General features: G+C 33.9%; 1 protein-coding gene across 1 annotated transcript; it reads left to right on the plus strand.

Annotated features, from left to right (window-relative positions):
- Positions 1-8,109: 8,109 nt before the first annotated feature.
- Positions 8,110-10,481, plus strand: LOC140805153 (transcription factor ILR3-like). Its single transcript, XM_073161359.1, has 5 exons — positions 8,110-8,437; positions 9,111-9,173; positions 9,466-9,543; positions 9,626-9,788; positions 9,972-10,481. Exons 1-5 carry the CDS (start codon positions 8,301-8,303, stop codon positions 10,239-10,241), a joined length of 711 nt encoding a protein of 236 aa, XP_073017460.1. The 5' UTR covers positions 8,110-8,300; the 3' UTR covers positions 10,242-10,481.
- The last annotated feature ends 11,221 nt before the right edge of the window (positions 10,482-21,702 follow it).

Here is a 21,702-nt window from a genome sequence, read left to right on the forward strand (position 1 = left end):
AGCCATCGCTACAAGATAGAATGGGGTAAAATGGTCAACGAAAATCCCAAAACAGAAATCTATATCCCAAAATCGTAAGCATGCTCTGATACCATAAATGTAGTGACCCGTTCCAGAATCACCTACTAGTTGAGAACTAAGCATGCAATTAACTTAATTAATAAAAATCAGAGATAACAGCGGAAATATGGTTAACAACAATAGTTTATACAACCCAATCGAAATCCAAAATACTCAACTAACTGAAAGTATCTGCTACAATCATATCAAATCAAATGGAAAACACTGAAAACTAAACCAACCAGCTACTCAATGTCCTCCTCCTGCTCCTCCTGAGCCATCCAACCTGAGGCCTGCCCCGTGGAAATGGGGTGTCCAAGATAAACAAAACCGAGGACGTGAGCGATAAGAACGCCCAGTACAAAAGCATGAGTATACAAACCTATATGAAATGCACATGCTATGATATGATACCAGGGTAGTCAAGAAACAGGAGTCACAAAAGATCTCAAAATGCTCAGTCTAGAGGCGCCAAGTGGATAGTGCCGCGCGGTACTACCTCTGGGTCACTGCATCCACTGCAAGAACAGACGTGGACCTAAAATGTCCCGGATCACCGAAGCCCTCCCGACCCGTCGGCCACTGTGTACTCTCGGTGTCCATGCGTCCACAAGACAAGACAGGGCTGAGCGGCCCCACAAGATATATAGCTTATCTCGAAAGAGATACAGCTCAACAGTAAAGGCTATCTCGAAGGAGATACGGCTCAACATGAAATGCAACATGCATCATAAATCGTGACATAATAGCATGCATCATATGACATATAACAATGCACCACATAATCATACAACACATATAAGAATGTATACTCGACCAGGATATCTCGGATAGTACTTTCGTACCTCTATCACAGCAATCCTAATCCACTGGAATAACCAGACAACAGGTCTAGTCCAAGCCTATTCATCAAGTGAAAACCATCACTAAAACTTATCTACCAGACTTAACTAGATAATCCTGAGATAATACTGATACAATTCCAAACCTTCGTCCGTCGCTAGCCCACTGATGCCGCTAGCTCCCAACTAGAGCACAGCTCCGCTACAAGACCAGCAGCTCCCCGCTAGTGCCCGAACCTCGGAAAAAGACTAGAATCTCACAGAAACGACTGAAATGCTATGGAACTCTCTGAATTGGCGAGTCACAAATGAAGCCTCGCGCCTCTATTTATAGCCAATGTTCGGACGATCCGAACCATTTCGGAAGCTCCGATCCGGCACACTTCGGACGGTCCGAACTCTGATCGGACGATCCGATCCTTGCATGACTTCCACGAGTACAGCCACCTGTCTCGGACGATCCGAACCCCAATCGGATGATCCGAACCTTACCACGTGTCCAGAACCCTTCCACGTGTCCAGCCACCTGTCTCGGACGGTCCGACACTGGCTCGGACGATCCGAACTCATCGGACGATCCGAACTCATCGGACGATCCGAACTTGTTCGGTCCTTCCGATCCCACCGAAAATATAATTAATCCGATAATTAACTCAAATTAGGAATCGGGTTACTACAGAGTCGCTCAAAATGACTTCATGTGTTATGGGGTCATGACAAATTCACTGCTCCCAATGGATCTTGGGCTACAACTAGGTGGCTTCTCAAAGTTCCTTTTGCTCCCATGAATCACATCCTTCAGATTAGAAATAGACCTTGAACAACAGGACCTGTTTCTTGTTTTCTTTGTCAAGATTGATCTCAAATTTTTCTTGTTTTTCGGTGTATACGCATCCGATGCATCTGATTTGCAGACGAACGATTTCTTCAGAGAAAACCAAACATTTGGCAGCTCTTTCTTCTTCTCCCCCATCCCTTCGGTTTCAGTGCCCCCACCACAATAATTTCTCAAAACTTCTCTATTGAAACACAGTCCAACTTTCTTGAATTTTGAGTGTTATCAATGTTAGAGTAGATGTCATGCAAGCTAACTGTTGGCCAGTGATTTTATTGACTCAGTTGTAATAAACAAATTTTATTTTAATATAATTCATTATTTCATGGTTTGTTATTTCTTTATCTGTATACTCATGTTATCAAACTTAGATAAATACCTTGATTATACTTTAATACAATGAATCGTAATTCGATGTTGACTCATTTGTAAACAATATATGATCTAAATTCGTTCTTAGTCGATTCAGCCGCGTAAAACATGGATAAAGGTTGCTTTAGGTCGAGACTAGAATCTGTGATGTTGTGTACTGCATTTCTTGGTAAGGGCATAGAGATGTCCAAATATGCAGATGGGTAGTCATATGATGATTCTACCGAACAACCCTCCCTCGGACTTTCCAAGTAGTTATCATTCATCGAGAAGATAAGTCTGTGGTTGTGATTGTACACCATTAGTCCTTACGACCCAGGATAACACTGAGGCTAGGGATGGCAATGGTCCGGGGCGGGGGCGGGTTTGCCATCCCCATCCCCGAATGCCATCCCCACCCCCATCCCCGCCCCAATCCCAGCTTTTTCGGGTTCGGGGAATCCCCAAACCCAAAACTTCGGGGATTAACTTCCCATCCCCGCCCCCATCCCCGTTTCAAAAATATTAATATGGTAAGACGACGACGGATTCGGAGATTTTCTCAAACCAAAAATTATTATTATCTATTATTATTAAAGATAATTTTAATATTAATATCATTATCAGTATTAATAATTTTAAAATTAATATTATTATATTATTAATACTAATAACACTATTATTTTATTATTGATAATATATTTTCGGGGCGGGTTCGGGGATTTCGGGGATGTGGATAGTAATCCCATACCCGTCCCGAACTACATCGGAGATTTTTTTAAATCTCCAAACCCGAACCCAAACCCGAAAAAATCGGGGATCTCCATCCCCGTTTTGGGTTTTCTCCGCGGGGCCCCAAACCCGTGGGGAAAATTGACATCCCTAACTGAGGCTCTATATGCTAGGGCTGTGCTTTGACTCGTTTACTGGCTCCAGGAGAGTCATGAGGTGGCGAGGTTGGGTACAGTTGCAACACATATAGGAGCCAGAGCATTGTAGTCGGGGATTCACCGCTCACCTACGGGTGTGGATATCCTCTGTGATCTAATGAAATAATAGAGAGTGGAATCTCTGGCCAGAGTATGAGATGTACATTAGAGAAAGAGTTCTCTAGTTGTACATGCGATGCCACCATTTATTCTCAAAGATGTGTCACATAGTTATCGAATTATTATGTAACCCTCGATGAACCAATGGTTGCAGATTTGATCGGGATATATGAGATGAAGGAACCATACTGTACGTTAATCATAATCAACTGGTTCTTGCAGGCTCTATTAGTGATACCTAGGGAATCGTGGGACGATGCTACTAGACGCTCTTACCATGATTCGATGGGTTTAATCAGAAATATGATTTCTGACATTCTCATGATTAATGATTGATACATAGAATGAAGCAAATTAGAGTAATCCCGAATAAAAGATTATGTCCTGAATCACAAAGAGTTGTGAATCCACGACTAGCTGTATCCCTGAACCATTGAGGATCACACAAGCACTGGTTTACTTGTTCCCGTTGAGATAATAAATTCAAGGAGTTGAATTTATAGAAAACATTGAGATAAAAATTCAATGAGTTGAATTTATAAGAAATAAGTTTGATATGATCAATCGATAAGCTTATAAATAAAGTTTATAAAAACTTATAGAAATTTTGAGAGCATGACTGTTAAGACAGTCAAAAGGAGTACACATGTTTTATTTAGACATTGGTGATCTCGATATTAAAGTGTGCATCATAATAACAAATAAGTTGAATTTGTCACATCGATGATATTGGATCGTCGATCGCGATTATGATGAGATTAATGTAATGAGAGCATGGATCACGGGGTTGTAAGAGTATAAGCCCGTCATGCAAATTTATTAAAGTTCAAATGGGCTTTAATAATTATTTAAATTTTAATTGAGTTAAAATATTGTCCATTAAGTTTTTATAAAATATGGTATTGATTTATGTAATATGAAAATATTCAGGATACCATAATTTTATAAAACTTGCGCACAAAGCAAAAAATTATATTGCATGATTAGTGGCTATTTTCGAGAATCAAATATATGTTGAAATCCATTAACTTAATTAATGTGATTAATTAAGGAAACTACAATTAATTAAAATAATAAAATATATTATTATTTGGTTAATGTAGTAGAAATTGACCGAAGCTTTTGAATGACAATTGAAAAGGCATGCAAATATTTTTGGAATCATAAAATGACTTAATTAATTTGATTAATTAAGTAAAGTAATGATTAGAAATAATAATAAGGATTTGATCCTTATTTACGTGATTTGCATCCAAAAGAAATTTTCGGCTATTCCAATCATTCATTATGCTGCTCTTGATTTTAGTTCATGTTCCAAGAAGTTTTCGGCAATACATTGAGTCGTCTTCGTCGTGTTCCATCTATACACAAAAGTTCTTCTAAATTTTTAGTGCAATTTAGAAGAGGAACAAATATTCCAGTCGTGGACCGGATTAGGAGATCGAAGAATGTTCGTAGGGATTTACAACAAGACATATGTCCGTTGATACCGGAGTAATTGGAGCCAAGTGAAAATTATTCACTAGTTATATTACTAAACATCCTATGAATGTTTAATCATAAAACCATACGAGTGCCAAACAAATATATATTGAATGTCAAGATCTAAAAATTTTAAAACTTCCGCTGCATTTTGGGCACGAGAAAAAAGAAATCCAACATTGGTATCAGATCCAGGTTCTCTTTATCGTATGGTTTAAATCATGTTGAATAATATTTCTAACAACATAAGAAAATTTTTGAGAAAATTGATGCACCATAAAAATTTATTTTTCCAGATTCAGAAATAATAATTAAAAAAAAATCGGATCTGCCCGGAACTATTCCGGGCAGACCGCGCGCACAGCATGCGTGCAGGAGCTCGGCCTGCGCGCAATGTGCGCGCGGCCTGCGCGTCGCGGGCACACCTGTGCGCACGTTAATATACTAACTGTGCGTCGCGAGCACACGGCAGTGCGTCGCGTGACTTCCATTGGACATATGATATGCATTGAGTGAAAATTTGACTACTTCGATAGAAAGTGAAACAAAAAAGCCAAATATGAAAAGTTAATATACTGAGATCATAAATTGAAAAATGAAATACAAAATGTTAAATTTAAGGGACCAAAGAAATGGCTTCAACTTAGCGAGATGTAGAATCTGTTATCGTGATTGGCGTAGCAGTTTAAAATGGCTAATCGAATGTTGTTTGCATCTCCGCTTGTCTTTATTTTCGTTACCTTTACCATTGTTCCGAAAACTCATCGCAATTGATTTTCCGCTTGTCTTTATTTTCGTTACCGTTACCATAATCAAACTTCCGATGACTTACCGTGTGGTCTTTCCTTTTCTGTTTTAATTGGATTAATCTATTATCCATGAAAGTTATGTTCATAGTTTAAACAAATATTTATGACCTGACACGTTCGATAAACATAGTAACAAAATTATATATATATCTTAAAATATCCATGTATCAAACAAACTTGTCGCATTCGGATTTAATATTAAATTAGCAATTTCAGCACATACATATATATATATATATATATATATATATATATATATATATAGGAAATTGACGTTCAGTTTCCAGCCGTAGATTTTTTTTTGTGTTCAGTCCCCTGGTACTTTTTAGTAACACATTTTCACATGAAGTGTACCACTTTTACACATGAAGTGTACCACATTTTGTGTGACACAGTACCACAATTTTGTGGGTAAAGAGTGAACTCAAAGAAATGTTTTGATTGGAGATTTTTCACCAACTTCCTCATATATATATACTAGTTTTTCACCCGGATAATTATTTTATCTAATTGATTATTAAAATTAGTATGTATAATAATTTGTTTACTTTCTCTATAATGTGAATTTTTATCAAAGTGAAATGTTTATTGTTTTCATATACATATAGATTTTAACAATGAAACCCTGAATAAAATAGTTATTTTTGTATTTCAACTGAAAATTAATATCACGCTTGTATTAGACAATGAATGACATAATATGTTTATCAATTATATTGTATTCGTATATAAATTTATGTATAATGTAGAAAACAATAATTGTAACAAAATAAAATGATAAAATCAATGCAAACAATAATTGAAGTAATCATTAATTGCAGTACACATATGTCAATATTCATGATAAATCTTTCCATTTTTAGAAATGTCACTTTTGCGAGAAATTGTTATTTTTGACAAAAACTCTGCTTTTATATATATATATATATATATATATATATGTATATGTATATATATATATATATATATATATATATATATATATATATGTATATATATATTTGAGATAAAAAAATTTATGATTATTAAATGGTAAATTAATGTTCATTGAAAAATCTTGTTGTAGTGATAACTTTTAACACTCAATCAATTTTATTTTTATAAAAATTAAATAAACTAATTAAATATTGTATTTCTTTTTAGTAAGTAATTTGGACAGAAAATTACTTAAAATAGAAAATTTATTTTTGAATGATTTACCTAATGAATGATTGAACATTGCAATCATTTATATTTTAAATTTATATAATTTTTAATTAAACTGATTGATATATTCAATGCAAATTTTTTTAATATAACTAATATTTTCAATAGAGTTTAGTTTTAATTTGAGTAAAAAAATAAAAAAACATATAATACATAAATTACTTTTGAATTAATATAAAAAATAATTAAATTCAAAATTGAATTAAATAAATTGATATAATCAATGCAAACAATAATTGAAGTGATCATTAATTGCAGTACACGTATGTCTTCATGATAAATATTTCCAGTTTCAGAAATGTCAATTTTGCAGGAAATTATCATATTTGACAGAAACTCTGATTTTATATATTTATATATATATTTGAGATAAAAAAATTATGATTATTAAATGATAAATTAATGTTCATTGAAAAACCTTGTTGTAGTGATAACTTTTAACACTCAACTAATTTTATTTTTATAAAAATTAAATAAACTAATTAAATATTGTATTTCTTTTTAGTAAATAATTTGGAGAGGAAATTACTTAAAATAGAAAATTTATTTTTGAATGATTTACCTAATGAGTGATTGAACATTGCAAAATTATTTATATTTTAAATTTATTTATACAATTTTTAATTATAAACTGATTGCTATAATCAATGCAATTTTTTTTATATAATTTATGTTTTCAATAGAGTTTAGTTTTAATTTGAGTAAAAAAATAAAAAAAACATATAATATATAAATTACTTTTGAATTAATATAAAAATTGAATTAAATAAATTGATATAATCAATGCAAACAATAATTGAAGTGATCATTAATTGCAGTACACGTATGTCAATATTCATGATAAATCTTTCCTTTTTTAGAAATGACATTTTGGCGAGAAATTACTATTTTTAACAAAAACTTTGCTTTTATATATATATATATATGTATATGTATGTATATATATATATATATATATATTTATATATATATATATATATATATATATATATATATATATATATATATTAGTTTTGATATGCTGCACACTACCGTGCACACCTATGTGAGCATCGATGAAGTGTCACTCAACTATTGTATATGATGAAATATAGAAAAATTGCACATCCAATGGATGAGTGACACCTCATCGATGCTCACATAAATGTGCACGATAACTGTGCAGCATATCAAAACTATATATATATATATATATATATATATATATATATATATATATATATATATATATATATATATATATATATATATATAGATATTCTATTTTATGAACCGTCAAGGACACAATATGTATATCTATTTTTGTCCCTCTATCATGAACAAATTCATTAAAATTGTTTTCTATCAAACTAGAGTGTAATTTCTCAATGTTTTTTATAATTATATTTTAATTATCATTTAAATATAAATAAAATCTATTATAAAAAATATTATACACACACAATAATGGCAGCCGGCTGAAGGTGTTTATTCGAAACCCAGTTCATAGTACGTCTCTGTCGCGTAAAAAAAAACACCAAAAACAAAGTTGTCTTTTCAGTTTACTGAAATTCGTTATCCTTCAACTTGGACAATCGGAAATCCTTCCAAAATCAATCCATCCATTCACCTAGTTGATTTTGTTCCTACCGGGGAAGTTTATCCTCTTTCCGGCTGCAGATAGGAAATGGTTTCCCCGTCGAACACGAATTGGCTGTACCAATATGGGTTCGAGGATATCCTAGTCCCTGATGCCAATTTCTCTGCTCCAGGCTCTGGGTTTTCTTGGCATATTCAATCCTTGAACGGATCATCGAATACTAGGTAGAATTTTGTAACTATTGATAGTCTTTTCGTAATAATTTAGTTGTAGTCGTTGATTTCAACATTATTGGGCTTGTATGAGGTTTGATTGAGTTCTTCTTCTGCTTTATGATTGGATTTTATACTTAGCGTGTATTTGAGTTGGTATATGAATGATAATATTTGTTTCAATGGCTTTTCGTTGTTTATTGGCAGATGTAAACGATGTTTTTCTACCTGTTTTGGTTTTTTTTTTTTCCGTGTAGCTTATCTCGGGTAAAGTTGTGACTTGATTATGTATCCTGATCGGGCTTGTAGAAGATGATAATTTGAGTTTTTGTGTATTAAAATCTGCAATTTTTGCGTAACATCCGATCTGTTTGAAATACAACAACAAATTTTAGCTACAATTCTCAATAGTTATTTGCAGTGGGTTCGGGTCATAATATATCAACTCTGTTTTCCTTTCCTTTTATTTTTCTATGATTTATTGTTAATATTGTATACCTATTGTTTGCAATTTAACTGGAGTCCATTTATGCAATCGGTAAATATCTATCGTTCTTACTAATTGACTTTTTCTTTGATCATATGGTTCCTGCTGGAAATTCTGTACCAAATGTTTCTCTAACTCATAGACGAGCATGATTCTACTCTTTACTAAGTATCTCTCATGGGTTTTATCTATTGATAGTTTTGAAATTGAAGACTCAATTGGGGAATCAGCTGTTCAGAAGGAAACTAACTCGAGAAAACGGTAAATAAGTTTTTACCTGTGTAGATATGTTGTATGGTTGGTTTATCAACTTGAGCTTTTCGATAATTTTGAACTCGAGTAAAATAAATTTTGAACCAGCTCGATTCCTTCCAACTCATGCAGTTGATCACGTTGGAAGTATTAGAATTACATATACTATTATTTGAACTTGTTGTTTTTTGGGAAAAATTGTAGGGGCTGAGGCATTGATACTCCTACCTTCTGACTTTATTCTCTGTCACAAAGTTTATATTATTCGTGACACCCTCTCACTTGTATATTCCATTCCCAGATCTAAAACTGAATCATGCGCTCGATCAAGCTCCAAAGCATGCAGAGAGAAACGACGCAGAGATAAGCTCAATGACAAGTAACATAATTATTTGCTTTTTCCCATTGATGGATGTCCCTTTAATTCTTTTTGCCTCTGATACCTGCCTTGACCTCCTTAGGTTTGTAGAATTGGGTGTGCTCCTTGAGCCGGGGAGGCCTCCGAAAACAGACAAGGCTGGTATTTTGGTTGATGCTGTTCGAGTGGTGACTCAGCTAAGAGGTGAAGCTGAGAAGCTGAAAGACTTAAACTTGGATCTCCAGGAGAAGATCAAAGAGCTAAAGGTGAAGTCTCATTATTTACCTTATGTATCTTATGTGAAATGTGATTGCAATCTGTTTCAAAATTTTGCTCCTTTTTTAAAGTAGCAGTAACTATTTGTGAGCCGCTGACGATAAATATTGGACCAGAATGCAGTAACAAAAACTAATTATGATACTCTTGGCCTGGGTTTTTACTGCATGTAGGCTGAGAAGAATGAGCTTAGGGATGAGAAGCAGAAGTTAAAGGCTAAAAAGGAGAAGCTGGAGCAGCAGATGAAGGCAGCGAGTATGCCCCAGCAGGGGTTTTTCCATTCCCCTCCTGCCATTTCTCTATCGTTTGCTGCTCAAAGCCAAGCTGCAGGCAACAAGTTGGTCCCCATCATCAGTTACCCAGGTGTTGCTATGTGGCAGTTCATGCCACCTGCTGCTGTTGATACTTCACAGGACCATGTGCTTCGCCCACCAGCTGCCTAAGTTGGTGACTAAATCCTGTGATGTTATCGTTTCAGTCATGGTGAAGCTGTTGAAACTATTTTTTAATGATGTTATGTTAGATTTTACTCAACTTTTTACGTGTATTTACTTAGTGGATTATGGAGATGCTATTTTGTCAAGACTTGGAAACAGCTGCAAATTGATAATGTGTATATATTTTAAAATATCATCAACTTTCAGAAGGTTTAATTCATAAAAATATGAGTGTTTTATTCACCTTCGGCAAATGTATCTTGATGTGATTCATAACAGAATTGTAATCTGGGCTGATTAAGAGGATGAAGTAAGAACCATGCCTGCGTTGGATGATAAGTCTTTCTATTGGTCGTGGTGAAACATGAAATTGTAAGTAAGTTAAGATGCAGCGAAAGATGAGCCATGGATATCTTCCGAGTCGAGGAAGTGAAAAAAAGGAGTTATCAACAAGGACGGGTACAACTTCTACTGGAGGAATCTGGAGTCGAGCATTGGCATTAAACGAGTGCTTGTTTTCTAGTTTTTGAGCTTCGTTTAATGCCAATGCTTTGCTGAATTCTTGTAAGAAAGAAAATTTATCAATAATTTGAGATCAATTCTATTGGATGATATCTTTTTCGGATGATGCTAGGAAATTTTCCCATGTTTGTGATCTGGCTTAGCCTTGAATTTTCAATCTAGAATCTTTAGATCAGGAATCAAGGTTATGCAAGGATTAATGTTGGAAACATGAACTTAAAAATGGATTGATTGAAGATAACGTGACATGATTTATTTAGGTTATGTTTGAATCGATGAATTTTAAATATATTTTTGTTTTTTTTAAAAAAAGTAAGACTATAGACTTGCATATATATATATATATATATATATATATATATATATATATATATAACAAAGCACGTTTTTTGCATGTTGGTAATGAATTTAAGTATATTATGAATATTGATCCTAAATTTGCAAATGAATATAGTCATATCATTTTTTTACCAATTATTCAATAACAAAAATATATATATATATATATATATATATATATATATATATATATATATATATATATATATATATATCAAAGCACGTTTTTTGCATGTTGGTAATGAATTTAAGTATATTATGAATATTGAACCTAAATTTGCAAATGAATATAGTCATATAATTTTTTTACCAATTATTCAATAACAAATATTATTTCATACTTATATATTATTCTCAAGTGACTTGTATAACTTAGTCCCGATGACCCTACACATTGTTATTAACGAAAGTAACAAATTGTTACGTGCCAATGATTATTAAAAAAGTATCCATTGTCACTATTTCACCAATGAATTTGGTTTGTATTTATTATAAATAATTTTCACCGTTGATGAAGCAGAAAATATCTCTCAATATGAAAATCTACTTTTTTTTTACTAATAAAATATAAATATATAATTTAATAAACATCCAGATAACACTGTCAGAATCCACGATAGTATTTTTCGGATTGTTATAGTTTTGTAAAACTTTTGAATTTGCAACATTTTTATAATTTTTTATTTTTTATATATTATTTTTAAAAAAAGCCCTGTTTTTTTTATGGTCTTTTTATTTTGTTTATTTGAGTCGTTCATGCTTATTGTTTAAATGATTTTTTTTTTATTTTTCTTGTTTTTTTTAAGTTTCACTCGGTTCTCCACGTGGTATATTATATATATTATATTTATTTTGCAATAGGAACATAAGTTAAGTGTATAAATTAATTGTTAATGATAAATAATGTACGGCTGAATTTTGAAGTATAATGAATTATAAAAAACTGAAGAAAATAATGGAGTGATTAAAATATATGTGATGCATATAGACATGTCAAAACGGGCTTACGGGACGGGTCAGCCCGCCACCCACCGCAACCTGCCACTAGGCGGGGCTGTGTGGGGCGGGCTTCTAAATGGCCAACCCAGCCCAATCCACATTGGGGCCACGGGTTAGGCGGGTCGACCCGTTTATTTTTTTAAAGAAAAAATGCTAAAAATTATTGCAGTAAAAGAAAAATATATTTTAGTCAAATACTTTCATAAAAAATACTTAAAAATATTGAAATAAGAAATTAATAAAGAAAACAACATAATCCATTAAAAGTAAAGTACTTAAACAAACATGAAGAAATTAAAAAAATACTAGAAAGTCAATTCTCATTAAATTTCATTCACTCTGGATATTCTACAATAGTTTCCTCCACTGTTTCTTCATGAAAAATTTCAATAACATTGGATCCTTCTGGGGATGATGTTGTTTTAATATTTGCACATTCATCATTTTTTGCATCTAAAAACACTTTATTAAATTTCTCTTTTTTTATTTTCTTTATAAATATTTGTTCTAAGGGTAAATTATCAATAAATTCTTAAACCAAAATTCAACTTTGCCATTTAGTAAATTATATGTAAATTTTATTCGTGTAGGCTATGTATATTACAGAAAAAGGAGGAGAGCTTAACATCTTCGAATTATAGTTTCTCGGTGCCGGAAAGCCAAAGGCTCACTTTTTCTGGTCTTCTGCCATTACTTTTGTACTTGCTTGGTACTGGTTGTTTGTGGGTAGGGCTTCTTTTATCAAAGGGCCTTTCTTCAATTCAAAATAAAATTGAATAAAATAAAGGACTAGTTTCAGTTTGACATAAGAGGGAGTATCAATTGCAGCTACTTCTAAAAAAACTGCCTATTATGGCTATGTAAAGGGACCGGCTTCCCAGAAAGGTTAATGCCCTAGGATTCATCCTCATATGGAACTGGGTGAGGGATTAGATACCGGTGACGAGTGGGGTATGGCAGGTCTGGTAAAAAGAAGAAGCACATAAATTCAGATTTTACCATAGTTAGTGATAGAGGCGAGGCGCATGAGAAAAATAAGGAAAAAATAAGATAAGAGAGTGATGGAAGCGCAAGAGACTTATTCCAATTTTTATATAAAACTTGAAAATTTAAAATTTTACCCTAATTTGGCGGGCCAGCCAGCCATAGTAATAATGTACAATGAATTGATTAACATAACTTAGTAAGTGAATAATATTAAATAACAATTTTTTATTTTGAAATGTGGAAAATAGTTTTTAATGTACATAAATTCATCATATATATATATATATATATATATATATATATATATATATATATATATATATATATATATATATATTAAATAACAATTTTTTATTTTTAAATGTGGAAAATAGTTTTTAATGTACATAAATTCATCTAACAATTTTTTATTTTGAGATGTGGAAAGGAATGCACAATTTAGACACATTATTGTAATTTTTGTATATTGTTTGTAATATTCGTGTATTAAAAAATGAAAAATGAAATCAAAATGATGCAAGCATGACAACGACAGATACTATTCAAGATTCCGAAAATACCCTGTCACTTTTTCTAAGTAACGGGGAAGAGGGGGAATTAAAACCTTGTGGGGTCCTATAAAAATTAGATAACAAAATATATAATAATAATAAGAAATTTAATTTTTAAAAAATTATTATCTAAATTATTATCATAACACATAATGAATGTAATGTCCAAGAATTAATCACTGTAATTAACGATGATTGATTTATCATTTCATGTGATTAATGACGGGATTAATCGGGACACCGAGAAACGTATTCAGAACGAAATTATGTAATGTGCAGTGTGAGCAGCACCGCACCCGCGGCCTAGGAAGCACCGCACCCGCGGTGCATGGGCAGTAGGGTGTGCAATTCTGCCGAAGCAATACCGCACCCGCGGTAAGTAACATCACCGCACCCGCGGTGCAGGACCGCACCCGCGGTGCAGCAGCGACCGCACCCGCGGTGTTGCGTGTTGTGCGGAAATCGTGCCACCTAGTTGAATGCATGCATGGATATATATAAACCTGAATTCCTTCGAGATATCAGCCAAAAATCGAAAAAGGGGCAGAGGAATTGTCTACGAAATCCTTACGCCTTTTCTGAGAAATCTGTCCGTCCGATTTTGAATCCGACTTGGGTATTGAGTTCCTAGCGACGTAGGCTACAACTGGACGTAAGTTTTACTACGTTTTAACATGTTTTAGAATTATGATATTGTCAGAATTGAATGGAATTCATATATGATGTTCTTGACATGTTAGACATCGTAGAATCGAAGTCAGATTAAGAAACAGACTGATTATGGAATTGTTATGATTTTCTGATTATAATCAGTTGATACCGGACAGATTTGGATTATGGATTGATTATAGATTGTATTGGATATGAGTTATGGATTGTAACTGTTATCTGATGATATGGTATTGACGGGAATACTGAGATTGTGCTGTTATGCCGCTGATTTGAGTTAATTCAGATTAATCAGATTCAGAGTTGAATTGAGAATGGAATATTGATATTATGATTCTCGATATATCGTTTCAGATTTAAAGAGACAGTCTTGAGTTCAGAACTGATATTGATATTGTGCCTGTTTTATATTGTCATTTCCAGATTGAGAATGGACCGAGATAGAGTCGGGACTTCTTCTTCTTTTGAGCGAGAAGATAAAGGTATAAATTAATGTTGAGTTGGGATTGCACAACTCGAGGGAGGTTTGACTCGAGTTTCCCTAAATCACATACTTTACCTTATTGCATTGATATTTGCATTAATTTGATTGATGTACTTTTTCTCTTGATATTAGATGACAGGTATTAGACGAGTTATCTTGTGACAGAAGTGCCGGATAGTGGTGGTATCGCCACGGCACATTGCACGATGTCTCAAGATAGGATATTAGCGATAGAGCTACAGTCCTTGACGGTTAGGTCAGGACACTGGATGTTTGGTTATATCGAGTAATGGAATCTATTACGGAATTCGATATAGGAACACCATATTTGGTTATATCGAGTAAAGGGTATTGGAGTTCTTCTATTACGGAATTCGATATAGGAATACCAGGGCACTGGTTATATCGAGTAATAGAGATTATGGTTCCATCCTTTATGGAATTCGATATAGGAATACCACATCTGGAAACCGGGATCCCTAGACTAGGATTGAGTCTAGTCTAAAACGTAGAGTCACGAGCTTGAGTGACAGTTATATTAATTGATATTGATTGATGTTGATTATGCTCCTGAATATGGTTCATGTCCTTTTATGTTCCTGATATTGGTACATATTTAGAATAGAAATTATTCTTGATACTGATCATGTTCCAGATGTTGGTCCATGTTTAGAATAGAAGTTATTCTTGAGATTGATTATGTTCCTGATATTGGTACATGCCGAGAATAGGATTTATTCTAGATATTGAATTATGTTCCTGATTAGGGTACATGTTTAGAATATGATTTATTCTTGTTATTGATTTATATCATGATGTTGATATAGGATATGATTTTTGTTATATGCTCTTATATGATTTATATGATTGCATGTATACATGATTTATACTGGGATATTTATATCTCACCGGAGTTATCCGGCTGTTGTCTTGTTTGTATGTGTGCATGGCAACAGGTGGGCTAGAATCAGGGTCGTGAAGAGAATGAGGCTGGACTAGATAGCGTGGAGATCCGGGCTTCAGAAGCAACTTAGGATTCAGTACTGATATGTAGTTGAACCTAGTTGAATTATGGTAGATCCTACCATAATTGTATATTATGTATGTTATGTAATTACATTATGTTTCCGCTGTGTATTTTAGAAAAAAAAAATTAGACCCTGTTTATTATGAATGATTAAATATTCCTAAAGATGATTAAGGAATGGATTAGCGTCTGGGTCCCCACAATGAATCATAAGTGAAATAGCTAAATTATTGAGCCACTACTTATTTAATTATTACTTAAATCAATTTAGTAGAATTTACCAACATTTAGCATTTCTTATCATCCACATAAAAATATCAAGAATTTCATAAATTTTTTGATATTAACTAAAAAATTTAATTTAAATATATAAAAATTCTTAAGTTCCTAAAAAAATTATTTTATAATAATATAACTTACTTGTAATAGTTTAAGAAAGTTGTAAACTTATAATAAAGTTGAAGAGTTCACAAAATTCATTAGCTATAAATGAAATATTAAACATGTTATTAGAAGTTTTCAACTTTTAGTTTTTCTTACCATCTACGTAAAAATATTAAGAGTTCTATATATTTATAAACATTAATTAATAAAAATAATTTAAATTAAATATATAAAATTTATTAAAAAATAATATAATTTGTTTATAATAATATGAAAAAACTAAAAAATAGAGTTGAAGAGCTCACAAATTTTATTAGTTATATTTAAAAAATTAAAGCGACTTACATTCATACATGGCACCAGGTTTTCTGTCATGTCCAATGGGAGGTACAAGTAGCAAAACTACAACTAAAAAAATAATCCGAGGAAATTATTTCAAAACCGAAATAACAAAATAATTTTACGTTTAAAAAATATTCTTACAAATAATTTTTAACATATTTCAATATCTACAACATGTACGATGCTTCTAAGTTCATATTTAAAAATCAATATTTTTTATAAAAGTGATGTTTTTATATGTAAAATAAAAAAAATTATAGAAACATTAAATATTCATTAGCAACCATGAAAAAATTCACTCATTTTAGTAACCAATTTTAGTAGAAACAAAGAAAAATTATTGGTAAATTGATAAATTCAATATGCAGTAATGTCCAAATTCATTAAAAATGAACAATAAATTACAAAAGAACATATTAAAAAAACTATTGATTTAATTTGCTAACTTAAATGAATAAGAGTATATTAGAAAATTCACAATTAAAAATCGTATATTTATATGTATGTTAGATTTAATGTCGATTATGATGAATTTCAAGCTCACTAAATAATAATATAATTTGAAATCAGTTTTACTTTGTATTACTAATATATAAATAAGTAAGATGTGTATTTTAGAAACTATAAAATAATAAAATTACTATCGAAATCCATAAATTTCAAAGTCACTTCTCTAAGCACACCCTCAATTCGCTCCTTGAAATAATGTCAACAAGAGATACTGCTGGGTGTTAACGACGACAATTAACAGGAGAACGAGGTCGAGTTTTGGGTTGATTTTTCTAATTTTACTCTTCCTTTTTTTAAATATTAGAAGTAGATAAAAACTTGGGTTTTTATTAAAAATAATTTAAATTTTAAATTTTTTTTCAAAAATACTTAAAAAAAAAATATGTTTCAAAACTACCTCAATCCGCTGATGAGAAGAGCGGACGCTTCCTATGTGGAGCGTCCCCTCTTCTCTCATGCCACGTGGCCCTTATTGATTGGTCCAAGCATTATGAGTGTCGATTCTTATCTTCTTCCTCATCCTCTTTTTTCCTCCATTTATCTTCCTCTGTCGTGCTCTCGTTTATCATTTCATTTCCTACGCACAATATTTTTTGAAGAAGTTGAGAAGATCTACAACATTTTTCAAAAATGACAGATAATAGAAATCCAGAAGATCTTAGTGTCCTATATTTACAGGCGACCCATATTTCATCAAGCGTATCTTCATTAACCGTTGATGATATTGTCAAAGTGAAAAGGTCAGACAATTTGATTTGGAAGTTATATACCGATAATTACTTACACAGGCGTGTATTGTCATATTTAAATCATATGGGTTTTTATGGAGTTTTAGAATGTGGCTCGCAAGTTATTGATAATCATTTGATTACTGCGCTTGTTGAACGTTGGAAACGTGAGACACACACGTTTCACTTTACATGTGGTGAAGCAACAGTTACATTACAAGATGTTTCAATAATTTGGGGACTGACAATTGATGGTGAAGCAGTAACCGGAGTAGACGTATCGCATAAAGTTGAGGAATGACAACACATATGTTTGGATATGTTGGGATTTTTTCCAGCATCAAAATATTTGAAAGGTGGTCATCTGTCTATGACAGCACTACATGATCATTGTATATCTAACCCTGTCAATGATGAAACTTCAGAGGTAGATGTTGTGAAATTTACTCGTTGTGTTGCGTTAATGATTATTGGAGGAATAATGTCCCTGATTATCAAGGAGGGTCAGCTAGACTAATTTTTTTGCAACTGTTACGAGATCTTGATAACGTGAAGTCTTATAGTTGGGGTAGTGCAGTTTTAGCATTTCTATATCGTGAGTTGTGCAACGCGACACGTTTAGGGAAGTCTACAATGGCTGGACCTTTATATATCCTGCAGGTATCATTAATGTGATGTGATTATTTAACACGATATTTTGTTTAAATTTGTTAAATTTTTTTATTATTATTACACGCAGATTTGGGCATGGAGCATGATTAAATGTGTTAATCCCGATCGAGATGAGTTAACATTAGTTGTACCTCCCGTTGATCCGGATGCTTTAATTCCAGTTTCTCCATATGGTGCACGGTAATATGTAAAAATTATTTTTGTAAATATCATATTTATCTTGTATATTTTCTTGATAAATAATTTTTTTTGTAACTGTAGGTGGACGTATGAGTTTAGTTACACACATTCGCCAACACATTCTGTAAGAATTATAAGGGATTCGCTAGATCGCATGAATAATAATGAGGTATTATAAAATTTTAATACGTAATAGTGATTAGCCGAAAACTATTTAGTTTTTGTTGATGAAATTAATATTCAATTTTAATAATTTTTTTGCAGTTTAATTGGAGCGTATACAAGAAAAATGACATAGATGTTGATAAGTGCAAGATTTGCACTTAATTTACATTTAAATCCATTTTGAATTATGCTTGTTTCGAACAGAATTACGCGTTTTTGGTTTGTTTATGTTGTCATTACAGGAATGGAGATAATAGTGGATACGCAACCAAGTGAACCGAGAAAACAGAACCGAGCCGCTAGTTTAGCTACTGCCAAGAACAGAAGTACGCGCGCAGCCGCGCGACTTTGCGCGCTACCGCAAGCGCATGAAAGCTAGAGGATCGACAGAACCTCGTGCGCGCCCGCGCGAGATCACGCGCAGCCGCGCGCCCAAGGCAGCAGCAGCAGACCCGAGAGACGCGCGCGCCAGCGCCACTTCACGCGCAACCGCGCGCGTACAGATGAAGCAAATGACCAGAACCTCGCGCGCGCCCGCGCGAGATCATGCGCACCCGCGCGCACACATACACGGGCAGATGAGCAGCACGGCACGCGCAGTAGCGCCAGAACTCGCGCCACCGCGCGCACGCCGAGTCCAGAAACTTACATAATGCGCGATCGCTAGGTCAGAAGGGGAGGCAGCCGTTTTGGGAGAGAAAACACCTCGGAGGGCTGGAGAAATCAAGAGACGAAGATCCGGAACGCGAAGATCGATCACAGATACGAAGAACGACGGATCTGGACACAGAGACGACACTTCGGATTTGTCTTTTATCTTTCGTTTTTATATTTTCGTGTAACTCAATGTCTGAATCTTCAAACATGCATTGTGTTTATTTAGATTTCGTGATGAACTAAATTCCCATTCTAGAGAATGACGTAACTCTGTTGATACGATGATTTGAAACCGTTGTTTATGTGAATGAATTCCGCTTTCGTTTAATTGTGTTTTCTGCGTTTACTGCACTGCAATTTACTGGCCATAAATTGTTTGTTGTTTGATTAATCTTATAACTCGGGAGAGGAACTAGGATTATAGATCATTAGAGACACATCGTTAAATGTTTATAGCGTTCGGAAGGCGTATAACTTTAGCGAGGCTTAGTAAGAATATTGTATGCGCTTATCTATGAAACGTAGATTCTAATTAGGAATGATTGAATCGAAGTTGATAGATACACTTTATTCGTCACTTGGGAAAGGGGGAATAAAACAATCTAAGTATTCTTGGCCATTAATCGATTGGAATTCAGGAATATAAATTAAACTGTGAACAATTATCGTGGAAACTTTGTGAAATCATTTCTCTAGATACTTTCTCTCATTATTATCTCTCAATCCGGTGATTTAATTTATTCATTGCTTTCAATTAATTCGTTTAAACAAACAAAACTGATTATTGATTTTTTCTAGATAAAGTCTTGGCTATTTTAATTAAAAGAATTGATATACATTTTTATACACACTCCTCGTGGGATCGACACTTGTACTCAAAAGTACATCTTACTATAACTTGACATCGTGCGCTTGCGAGCAGTTAAGAAAACGCGCAACAAGTTTTTGGCGCCGTTGCCGGGGAGTGTCATATTTGAATTTATATCAATATTGTTACCAATTAGTCTAGATTTTAATTTAGAGCTTTTATTTTATTTCATTTTTGACTTATTCACTTTCTCTGTTTGACAGTGCATGCTAAGATCGCACAGCTCTGATTTGCTTATTTTTGATCCGGAGATCGAACGAACTGCGAGAAGATTGAGAAAAGCGAGAAGGGAAGAAATCAAAGCGATGGCTGATAACAGAGAAAACGACAGACAGATGCCGCCTGAGGCTATACCAATCAGAGACCACTTTCGACCAGTGATCAACACGCACTATTCTGGCATTGCTCGAGGAACCATCAACGCCAACAATTTCGAGCTTAAGCCCGCATTGATAAACATGGTTCAACAAAACCAATTTGGGGGAGCCACTACTGCAGATCCTCATCTACATCTCAGAACATTCTTGGAGATTACGGATACGGTAAAATAAATGGTGTTTCTGATGATATTATTCGACTGCGCTTGTTTCCTTTTTCTCTCAGGGATCAAGCAAGAGGATGGCTCCAATCACTGCCATTAGGGAGCATCACGACATGGCGGGAGCTGGCGACGAAGTTCCTTTCTAAATATTTTCCACCTGCGAAGTCTTCACAATTAAAGATTGAGATCAGCACTTTTTGATTCGGCCACTATTAACGCAATCTACAATCTGCCGGAGTTTGAAAATGACGGGTACACTGAGTTGATCACGGGGGATGTGAACTACGATGAGATTATCAGGACCTTAGGCATCGAGGGTGCAGAGTGGCGATTGAATCAGGGCTCCCCAGTCACTTTGAAGAAATCTGATTTACGCCGTAAACCACGTTGTTGGGCATCTTTTATTCTCTCACGGATCATGCCCTCCTCCCATCAGACTGAAATTACAAAAGACAAAGTGGCGTTAATTTACGCCATCATGACTGGGCGGACCGTGGATTTGGGGAAGCTTATTAACAGTTATATCATGCGTGCTGGTACAGGACTTATGACCGTCAGCCTCCCGTGCCCACATACTATCACTACATTATGTCTTTATGCCGGTGTGCAATGGGGCGCCGATGAACAGGTCTTGAAAGCCAAGAGTCCAATCACAGTATTTGAAGTAGAGCGTTCGCACTTCGGAGGCGAAATAGAACGGCAACAGGCTAGGGCAGCTTATAATCGGAGGGCCAAAGAACGTCAACCACCACCACCACCATCGATTCCTCGTTCTAGTTTGCGAGATAGAATGTTCCGACTGGAACAAGAGTCGCGGGCTGAGCGCCGACGGCAGGCCGAAC

This window comes from Primulina eburnea, chromosome 11 (genome assembly GCF_022965805.1).
Source record: "Primulina eburnea isolate SZY01 chromosome 11, ASM2296580v1, whole genome shotgun sequence".
NCBI classification, from domain to species: domain Eukaryota; kingdom Viridiplantae; phylum Streptophyta; class Magnoliopsida; order Lamiales; family Gesneriaceae; genus Primulina; species Primulina eburnea.

What these genes read in the sequence shown, in the direction of transcription:
- LOC140805153 (XM_073161359.1), top strand. Translation starts at nt 8,301, where the DNA reads ATGGTTTCCCCGTCGAACACGAATTGGCTGTACCAATATGGGTTCGAG. An exon ending in GAAACTAACTCGAGAAAACG is followed by an intron (nt 9,174 to 9,465) that starts GTAAATAAGTTT and finishes TTCCATTCCCAG; the next exon opens with ATCTAAAACTGAATCATGCG. An exon ending in AGAGATAAGCTCAATGACAA is followed by an intron (nt 9,544 to 9,625) that starts GTAACATAATTA and finishes TGACCTCCTTAG; the next exon opens with GTTTGTAGAATTGGGTGTGC.